Source organism: Euleptes europaea, chromosome 15 (assembly GCF_029931775.1).
Source record: "Euleptes europaea isolate rEulEur1 chromosome 15, rEulEur1.hap1, whole genome shotgun sequence".
NCBI lineage: Eukaryota > Metazoa > Chordata > Lepidosauria > Squamata > Sphaerodactylidae > Euleptes > Euleptes europaea.
Window position 1 is genome coordinate 41746705 of NC_079326.1, and position 10346 is coordinate 41757050.

Sequence of the window (10346 nt, forward strand, 5' to 3'; positions counted from 1 at the left end):
CTTCCTCATCCCTAGGCCAAGGTGGACTTAATAAAAATGTGATCCTTTGGTGAATGTTGTATAAAAGACCTGAGAGGGTGTGTGTGCTTTTTTGAATAATGCAATTAATATTCTCTCTATTTCTGGAGTCGAACTGGATGTGTAAATTGGGAGTGATACACAGGCCAGGCCAAGAGCCTAGCCTATTTGGACTACCCTCCTCCGCCCTGGGCCTCCTCATCCCTAGGCCAGGCCAGAGGCCCTTTCTGTGCTTCCTCGCGCCAATGATGCAATTTCTCTCCTTTTTCTTCTTTTCTTTCTCCTCAGAAAGATGTGTATGTGCTTATAATAAAATAACCAACTAAGGCTAAGGAGAGCCAGTGTGGTGTGGTGGTTAAGAGCAGTGGTTTGGAGCGATGGACTCTGGGTTTGATTCCCCACTCCTCCACATGAGTGGCGGAGGCTAATCTGGTGAACTGGGTTAGTTTTCCCACTCCTCCACATGAAGCCAGCTGGGTGACCTTGGGCTAGACACAGCTCTCTTAGAGCTCTCTCAGACCAACCTCACCGGGTGTCTGTTGTGGGTAGGGGGAAGGGAAGGTGACTGTAAGCCTGTTTTATTCTCCCTTAAGTGGTAGAGAAAGTCTGCATATAAAAACCAACTCTTCTTCTAAAAGAAGGTGGACTTAATAAAAATGTGACCCTTTTGTGAATGTTGTATAAAAGGCCTGGGAAGGTAGGTGTGTTTTTTGGTTCTCGTAGGTTATCCGGGCTGTGTGACCGTGGTCTTGGTATTTTCTTTCCTGATGTTTTGCCAGCAGCTGTGGCAGGCATCTTCAGAGGAGTAACACTGAAGGACAGTGTCTCTCAATGTCAAGTGTGTAGGAAGAGTAATATATAGTCAGATAGTCCTACACACTTGACACTGAGAGACACTGTCCTTCAGTGTTACTCCTCTGAAGATGCCGGCCACAGCTGCTGGCAAAACGTCAGGAAAGAAAATACCAAGACCACGGTCACACAGCCCGGATAACCTACAAGAACCAATGAACTCTGACCGTGAAAGCCTTCGACAGTAGGTGTGTTTATTCAAATAATGCAATTAATCTTCTATTTCTGGAGTCTAACTGGTTGTGTAAATTGGGAGTGAAACACTGGCCAGGCCAAGAGCCTAGCCTATTTGGACTACCCCCCTCAGCCCCGAGCCTCCTCATGGCCTAGGCCAGGCCGGAGGCCCTTTCTGCGTTTCCCAGCACCACTGACGCCATTTCTCCTCCTTCTCTTTCTCCTCCGCAGGTGGCTCCGCGGGCGGCGACTGGCCCAGGCCCGAGACGTGAGGCGGGAGCGGCCGCCTGAGGGGTGCGGTGGTCGCTGCTTTTTGAGCGGGCGGCCCCCGAGGCCCCGGCGGAGCCCCAGAAGATGCAGAAGGCGGCCTACTACGACAACACGGCCCTCTTCGGCGGCTACGGTGCCTACGGCAAGGCCGACGCCTACGGCTACACCTCGGCCCCGCCACCGCAGCCTTACGCCCAGCCAGCGCTCGACGCCGCCGACTACCAGGCCTCAGCCTGCTCCCTCCAGGGATCCACCTCCATCCGCCCGCCACAGGCCCACAAGGCCGCAGCTGACCTGGGCGGCAGCTGCATGCGCGGAGGGGGCGGCAGCCAGGCAGGCCCTCCGCAGCCCCCGGGCCTGGGCGACCCCCAGCAGCAACCGCCGCCCCAGGCCCAGCAGCAGCAGCAGCAGCCTTCCTCGGCGTTACCTTCTCCCTCCCCGCCCAGCGCCAACCCTGCCCATGCGGGGTCGGCCAAGAAGGCCAAAGGTGGGCCCAACGCCTCCCCCGGCGCCTCGGCGGCCACCATCAGCAAGCAGATCTTCCCCTGGATGAAGGAGTCGCGCCAGAACTCCAAGCAGAAGAACAGCTGTGCCCCTGCAGGTACCAGGCCCGGAGGGACTTCTTTGGGCGGGCCTGGGCCTTTCCTTCCTCCCTCCCAAAAACTATCACCGCAAACAAACAGTAGAAACTTTTCCTCGCATGCACAACTACCCCCAGAGAAATCACAACCCAAACCTGTGGAAAACAAAAACAGCAAGCAGTACTACCAACGGTGTAATCTTAGGCTGTTACCGCACTAGGTATTCCCAGCGATGTATCAAGAGTTCGGAAATGTTATAAAAAATATTCTGTTCGCACTTTCACTGTATTCCCACCGATGTACGAAGAGTTTGAAAACGTTATAAAAAATACTGTTCGCACTTTGCTTGGCCCCTTTAGCTGTGAAGACGTCTTCCAACCATTTATTAGCCGTGGTATCCAAAAACCCTTTTAAGGGGGTTACCGCACTTTGTATTCCCAGCGATGTATTAAGAGTTTGAAAATGTTGTAAAAAACATCGCTTTAAAAGGGTTTTTGGATACCACAGCTTATAAATGGTTGGAAGATGTCTTCACAGCTAAAGGGGCCAAAGTGCGAACAGTATTTTTTATAACGTTTTCAAACTCTTAATACATTGGTGGGAATACATAGACAGTGCGAACAGTATTTTTTGTAACATTTTCAAACTCTTAATACATCGCTGGGAATACAAGTGCGGTAACAGCCTTAAACAGAGTTAAGCAGCCCCTGTGATATGAACACATGAAGCTGCCTTATACTGAATCAGACCCTTGGTCCATCATGGTCAGTATTGTCCACACAGACCGGCAGCGGCTCTAGGCAGTGGTCTTTCACATCACCCTGTTGGGTAATTCACAAAATGTAGGAAAGAAAAGCCGGAGTCCTCAAGCAATGTGCCCATGAGAACAGAATCCAATGGGTCATTTATGCACGGGAGGTTTTGCCTTGGATTTGCCACTCTCTAGATACACATTTTCTCCTTCTGCATTTTCAAAACTCTGCATGAGGGCTTATTTTTGAGTTTTGAGAATTCACATGGGGGAAATGTGCATCTAGAGAGCGCCAAATCCAAGGCAAAACCTCCCGTGCATAAATGGCCATTGTCTACTCAGACTGGCAGTGGCTCTCCAGGGTCTCAGGCAGAGGTCCTTCACATCACCTACTTGCCTAGTTCTTTTAACTGGAGATGCCTGGTATTAAACCTGGGACATTCTGCATGCCAAGCAGATGTTCTGAGTTTTTAAGGGGTATAGCTCAGTGGCAGAGCATCAGTGGCAAAGCTCTTACCCTGCCAGAAATTTTGTTAGTCTTTAACAAAATTTCTGGCAGGGTATGAGCTTTCGTGAGCCACAGCTCACTTCTTCAGATACAGGTAGAATGTAATTCCGTCTACCCTTAAGTAGAGTGAATTAGACACACAATGGCAATTTAAATGTCAAAAGCAAACAAACAGTAGACTTTGGCTTGGGACGACACTGGCGTTTGAAGGTCTCCAAAAGGGGTAGCCATGTTCCTCTGTTATAGTAAACATAAAACAAAAGTCCAGTGGCCTTTGGAAGAAAGTTCATCTGGAAATAAATGTTTAATCTGAGAGGCTACTGGACTTTTTTATGTTGCTATCACAAACAGGGCTACTACCCCCTTGCAGTTAAGAGCTTCAAATGCCAGTAGGGTCCACAGCCAACGTTTTAAGGCAGGTGCTGGAGACGGGGCCCTTCTGCTGGTGGAACAGTCAAGGCTGAACCAAGTGAAGATATTGACTGGGCTCTCCTAGGACTGAAAGGCAGAGGAAGTGGATTGGAGGCACCCTGCCGACCTGGGAAAGATGGGATTTACAATAGCAAAATTTTCAGGTGAAAGATTCCTGTGTGACCCCGAGTGTTTAACAATTGAATGTTCTGCTTGAGGAAGGCTCCTGTGTGAATCCAAAGCTCACATTCTGAATTACAAACACAAGCCGGTTTCACAGCAAGGCCCAACCTTATCATGACTGCTGCCTGGAACTTCTGGTGCTTGGAAACCAAAAGGGTTGTTAGGTATTTGCTAAATAAAATAATACTGACACCCTACTCTTCCAAGCAAATACCTTCGAGACAATTACTTCTGCAGCTCAACGTTGGCTGGATTTATTTTAAAAAGTAAAACTTGCCTGGAGCCCTAGAGATGCCACAGGCCAGAAACCAAAAGGAATTATCACATAAATCCATACAACCCCAAAGAAGCCCTACTTCAAAGCCTGTACATCCCCACAGGAAACACATTATTTCAAGGAAGCCCTATTGCAGTGCAGCTTATTTCTTTGGAGACTTTCTGTATGCAAAGAAGTGGCCCTAAGCTGCTTTGCGTAGAAGTGGATATCATTTAAATATGTGGGACTTTCTTCTCAGTAAATACCTGTGCTTTGGGGATGGAGAATGGAAAGGCAAGAAAGAAAGCAGGGGGAGGGAAGCTGGGGGTACTCTCTTTTGTAATCTCAAACTTCAGTCAGGCAAGGTGTTAGTTTTTTCAAAGAAGGTAGCCAGATGTCCCTTATTATGAAGTGTCCCTTCTTTTAAGATGCCCTTTCTTCTAGACCATCACAGTACCAAAGAACCTTAGGTATGTCACTTATTTCCACAATTCACACCTCCATAGGACTTCATGGCCCTGCCTTCTATCAGACTCCACTGCATCAAAGTGTCTCTTTAAAAAGATCTTTTTGATCTAGGGACACCCTTAGTCACCCTTACTAGGATGGCACGATGATAGATCTGTGGGGTATCCCTGTTAGTCTATTGTAGCAACAGAAGTCCGGTGGAACCTTCAACACTAACAACATTGATTTCAATGTGGGCTTTGGTGAGTCAGAGCTCCCTTCTAGCTACTCCTCCTGGGGTCTGCTTCCTCGCCCCCCAGGTCTAGAGTAAGGGTTCTGTCTTCCAGCATGGTGTAGTGGTTAGGAGCAGTGGTTTGGAGCAGTGGACTCTGATTTGGAGAGCCGGGTTCGATTCTCCACTCCTCCACATGAGGGAAGTGGGCTAATCTGGTGAACTGGATTGGTTTCTCCACTCCTACACATGAATCCAGCTGGATGACCTTGGGCTAGTCACACTCTGTGAGCCCCACCTACCTCGCAGGGTGTCTGTTGTGTGGAGGGGAAGGGAAGGTGATTGTAAGCAGTTGGATTCTTAAGTGGGAGAAAAGGGCAAGAGTCCAGGAGCACCTTAAAGACTAACAAAAATATTTTCTGGTAGGGTATGAGCTTTCATGAGCCACAGCTCACTTCTTCAGATACCTGAAGATACCTGAAGAAGTATCTGAAGAAGTGAGCTGTGGCTCACGAAAGCTCATACCCTATCAGAAAATATTTTTGTTAGTCTTTAAGGTGCTCCTGGACTCTTGCCCTTTTCTACTACTGCAGACAGACTAACACAGCTACCCACTGTGAATTATCTTAAGTGGGAGAGAAACTCAGCATATAAAAACCAATTCTTCTTCCCCAAATGCAGTCGTTTGGGTCTGTCTTGGTGGGAAAGGTACCTATCAGCAACTAAGACCGAGGACAGGGACATGGATACGGTGAGGCCCCCTCCCCCAAATCCCCCCTTATTGAAAACCACCTGACATGCAGAAAAAGAGGAGGAAAATCACACAGCACTTTTGCTTTCCCTGCTTTCGAAATGGCAGCCGCCTTAGGAGACAGGGAGCCTCGGTTGTTTCTGCCGCTCTCTCCTATGGGAAGGCTCCGTCTTCCCTCCTGGCTTTGGTTAGAGCACCGCCAGAGAGATAACAAAGGCCAGCTTGCTTGGCTCATTCCCCTTAGCGGCGGAGAGCGCCGCAGCGATCCCCATTGTCTCGGCAGCCCCGCGTCCTCGTCCAGGGCCAGGCGCAAGAACCCTTTTCCCGAGCGTTGTCAGGGATCGATCGACCCGTCCAATTAATCCCGGTGATTTACAGCCCTCCCGTCTCCAAATGTAACTGTCCTAACCCTCCGAGAGCCCCCGTGGTTGAGTCCCAAACCCTCGGAGTCCTCCCGCCAGGATGGGAGATCGAATCCCGCTCGCCTTTTACGCACTGAGGGTACCGGGAGCGGGAGTCGCCGGGCATCTCGGCTGAAAAAGGTTTGGGGACAGTGTCACTTCGCTTCAGCCCCCTTCTCATTCGCCCCTCCAGCGTGCCTGCCGGGGCCCGATCTGCAATAGAGGCTTGAAACTGCTTTGGGCGAAATAGCTCTTATTCGGTTTCAGTTCGCTTTGAATTCAGCACTGAAGGTTTTTTTTGGGGGGGTGGGGGGAGATGTAATGGGACAGGACTGTAGAACTGCCTGAGAACGGGGAGAAACAGAATGCATTAAGGAGTGTGTGGGTTTATTACAAAATCCCCTAACCTCAGTGCAAACGGCATTAATGGGAGGTTCTGCCTTAGGTTTGCCGCTCTCTAAACGCACATTTTTTCCATCCAAATTCTCAAAACTCCAAAATGCAGAGTTTTGAGAATTCAGATGGGGGGAAATGCGCATCTAGAGAGTGGCAAATCCAAGGCAAAACCTCCCGTGCGTTTTCGCCCCTAGGTGAATAATAGCGATTTTTCAAATTGGGTGCGTAAAGAAACTCGCCTGGGCCAGAAAGTCAAAGCATCCCCCCCCCCCACCACTGTAGGATTACTTATCGAGTTTTGTAAATCATCCTCCCGACCAACCTACTCTTTCTTTCTCTCCCCTCCCTCTTTCCTTTTGGCCAGGAGAGAACTGCGAGGACAAAAGCCCCCCCGGCCCCGCTTCCAAGCGCGTCCGCACCGCCTACACCAGCGCGCAGCTGGTGGAGCTGGAGAAGGAGTTCCACTTCAATCGTTACCTCTGCCGCCCGCGCCGGGTGGAGATGGCCAACCTGCTGAACCTGACCGAGCGCCAGATCAAGATCTGGTTCCAGAACCGGAGGATGAAGTACAAGAAGGACCAGAAAGCCAAAGGGATTATGCACTCCCCCGTCGGGCAGTCGCCGGACCGCAGCCCGCCCCTCAGCGGCCCCAACCACGTCGCCTACTCCGGCCAGCTCCCCACGGTCAACAGCCTCAGCTACGACGCCCCCTCGCCCACCTCCTTTGCCAAGTCCCAGCAGAACATGTACGGCCTGGCGGCCTACACGGCGCCCCTGGGCAGCTGCCTGCCCCAGCAGAAGAGGTACCCGGGGGCCGAGTACGACCACCACCCCATGCAGAGCAACGGCGCCTTCGCCAACCCCAGCTTGCAGGGCAGCCCCGTCTATGTCGGGGGGAACTTTGTCGACTCCATGCCGGCCTCTGGCCCCATGTTCAACATCAGCCACCTCTCCCACCCGTCCTCGGCCAGCGTGGACTACAGCTGCGCGGCCCAGATCCCCGGGAACCACCACCACGGACCCTGCGACCCCCACCCCACCTACACAGATCTGACTTCTCATCATACATCTCAGGGAAGGATTCAGGAAGCCCCCAAACTGACGCATCTGTAGTCGAGCGGAATGGATGCAGAGAGAGAGAGAGTGAGAGACAGAGAGAGAAAGAGAGAGCGAGAGAGAGAAAGCAAGGTTTTGAAAAGTACTCCTTTAAATTACCTCACTCCCCTCCCCCTCGAAGTATTACTTTGAACAGCCCGAGTATTAGTGGATATATTTTTTTTCCTTGGGTCTCCTCAGTAAGCAGTCCCCACCACCTTGTCTCTTATTTGGCGACTCCCGTGTTCAGGAAAATTATTATTTTTGTGTGTGTGTATGTGTGTAGGGTCCTTTTAAACATTTTTTTTAGCCGTTTAAAAGCATGACAGTGCAATATCCTTTTTTCCCTCCCTTTTAAATAAAATCACACCCTGATCATATACACCCCACAAGGAAGTCATAATTCCGTTATGACTACTGAAAGGTAAGTTATGGAAATCTATTAGTTTTTAGCCAGAAAGTTATTCTTGATGAGGAGCTTATACCTATTGGGACCAAACTGGAGACATTTCCCAGAAGTTAATTTATAAACATTTCTTCAGCAATGTAAAAGATTGCATTGGACTTGAATAAGATGTATTTATTATTTGAAGAGGAGAGCTTCCTTTCTGTTTGTTTGTTTTGTTTTTGTATCATTGATTATTTAATCCTGGTCTTCTTCAATGTATTTATGTGGATATTTGTCATTTCTTCACTGCCCCCCCTCCCTCCCCCTACTTGGGAAGATTAATTCAGGTCTCTTTGATGGCGATACATTTTTTTCACCTATTTAGTATATTTGGTCTGAAATAGAAAGAGTAGTTTTGAACAGTTGTAACAGTGGCTGGTGTTTGTAGTTTGTGTAAGGATTAAGTAAAACAGCAAATTGTAAGTCAAGTCATAAATTAACACAAAACCGAAGCATTATACAGGGAACCCTGACCTTAAAAAAAAAAAACCCTAAAAACATAGCAATTTATTTCAGATTGTTTGGACCAATTTTGACCCCTTATTTAGAATTTAAAAACACCCTGTTCAGGTTGGGAGGGTCTCTCATTTTACCTTAATAATGTTTCACCTCTGGGTTGTCTGAATTGTGGTGTACTTCTACAGGGGAAGAAACCCTGTGAGAAACGGACAACTTCTTGTAAGTTGCAAAAACCTATTTTTTTCTGGGTTTTTTTCCTCCCTTAAAGAAAAGCAAAACTGCCCCACATAATATTCTGAACAATATAAAGGTGTGGATGGAATTAGAATTTCCATAGCAACTGTCCTTTTCATTGAATAATAATTATGATTTACCTTTTATTTATGCTAACCATAAATCCATTTTTGGACACAGGTCACTGGAAACTCAAACTTACGTTTGCTGGTTAAGGAGAGAGAGGGGAAAAAAAGGAAACTTTGAATGAAATATTGACAATCAAGTTATCTACAAAGGACAGTGCTGTAGGTTGTAGAAAAAAACAAACCCTTTTGAAATACTCAGAATGGCTTGCAAGCTAGGAAATTAGCTCTATCAATATTTAATATAGTCTTCAGTAGCAGACATTTGGTACAGTCCTGGTGTAAACAAATGTTTCTGTCCCTAACCTTAAAAGGGATAAGAAATACAAACATCTCCCCACCCCACCTCTTTATTTATACCCTACTTGTTTAATCTGTTATAGGATTTATAAAGCCTTTCTCAACCTAAAAGTGGCATTAGGTACATGCGAGAAAGGATACAGGCCCATTAATTCAGGAGGAAGTGTTCCTTATCTCCCTCTTTTAAAAAGAAGGCTTCCATTATGATTCAGATCTTCTGAATTCCCAGCAGAACTCTAAGGAAACCTCACTTTTCAGTTTGACTAATAACACAGCTCCATCTCTCTCAAGTCCCGGATGGCAACACCTGCAATTCTTTTTTTTTTTTTTTGTACCAGAAGCTTTAACTCCTACACTTGTGTCTGGCTTGGACAATGACGATGACATATATAAGATCCCCATTCAGTACCTTTTAAAATGCCACGTTAGCAAATGAGAGAAGAGGGAGAGAGAGAAAAATGTAATCCTTTTTGTTTCGTTTTTGTTAAATTTCACTTTTACCCAAGTGTTGTAGATCTGTAAACAAAACAGAATAAACAGCTTCGAACGAAGACATATTTTAACCACTTCTGGATCTAAAAATGGCGGGGTTTTTTTTTTTGTTTCCTCCGGCATTGGGGACAAAGACTAAGAATCCACAAGAGAAGAAAAGATTTCTGATTCAGTCTTCCAGGAAACACTCAGGAGAGCCAATGGATAAATAAAGAGCGCAGGGAGATTTTGTAATGTTCTTCCTTCCAGGGCCTGCTTCGCTTCCCGCTCCTAGAAATCCAAACAATGCCCGAGGAGTCCAACCCGGTAGGCCCTTTATGGTGTGGTATGTTGCTCAGTGGGCATTTGCTGAGTCTGCGGGATTGGGAAGTCAGAATGGGATCCACCGCAGAATGGCTTATGGGCTGGACTTGAAATGGGGGATGGGGGTCCGAGCCAGCTTGCATGATTCCTCTCTCTTAAAGTCAGGGAAAGGGGACACAAGGATTTATAAACATCCCTCCAACGAGAATGTAGGGAGGGACAGGGAACTAGTCATGATGACGCCAGGGAATGGCAAGGCAGGCCTGGTTTACCGATCACTGCGTCTTCAGAACATTTTATTGCAAACTTCTGGCCACAGCTACACTTCTTTCATCTCTTTGCAGTCAATGAGATGGGTGCAAACTAGCTGGCACTGGGGTTGGCAGGCAGCGCCAGGCTTTCTCCTAGGACCCAGGTCTCCCATGCATCTTTTTTTTTCCATGAAGGGGGGGGGAATAGATTGTTGGAGATGTTCTAGGAGCTCTGCCGTTTAGCCAGGACCCAGATATCTGAGGCGACGTCCCCCTTGGCTCAGATTCCGCCCTCCCCCTTTCTGTTGGAGACCAGCCAACACATTCTGGAGCTAAACAAATTACTTGGCAGGAAAGCTCCATTGAGTTCCTTGAAGCTTACTTCCGAGTAAACTGGTCTGGGATCTG

The 10346-nt window shown here is 47.9% G+C and overlaps 1 protein-coding gene across 1 annotated transcript; it reads left to right on the plus strand.

The window, feature by feature from the left end:
• Positions 1 to 1398: 1398 nt before the first annotated feature.
• HOXD3 (homeobox D3) lies at positions 1399 to 7387 on the plus strand. The gene is made up of 2 exons (XM_056861295.1): positions 1399 to 1915; positions 6596 to 7387. Exons 1-2 carry the CDS (start codon positions 1399 to 1401, stop codon positions 7342 to 7344), a joined length of 1266 nt encoding a protein of 421 aa, XP_056717273.1. The 3' UTR covers positions 7345 to 7387.
• Positions 7388 to 10346: the final 2959 nt, after the last annotated feature.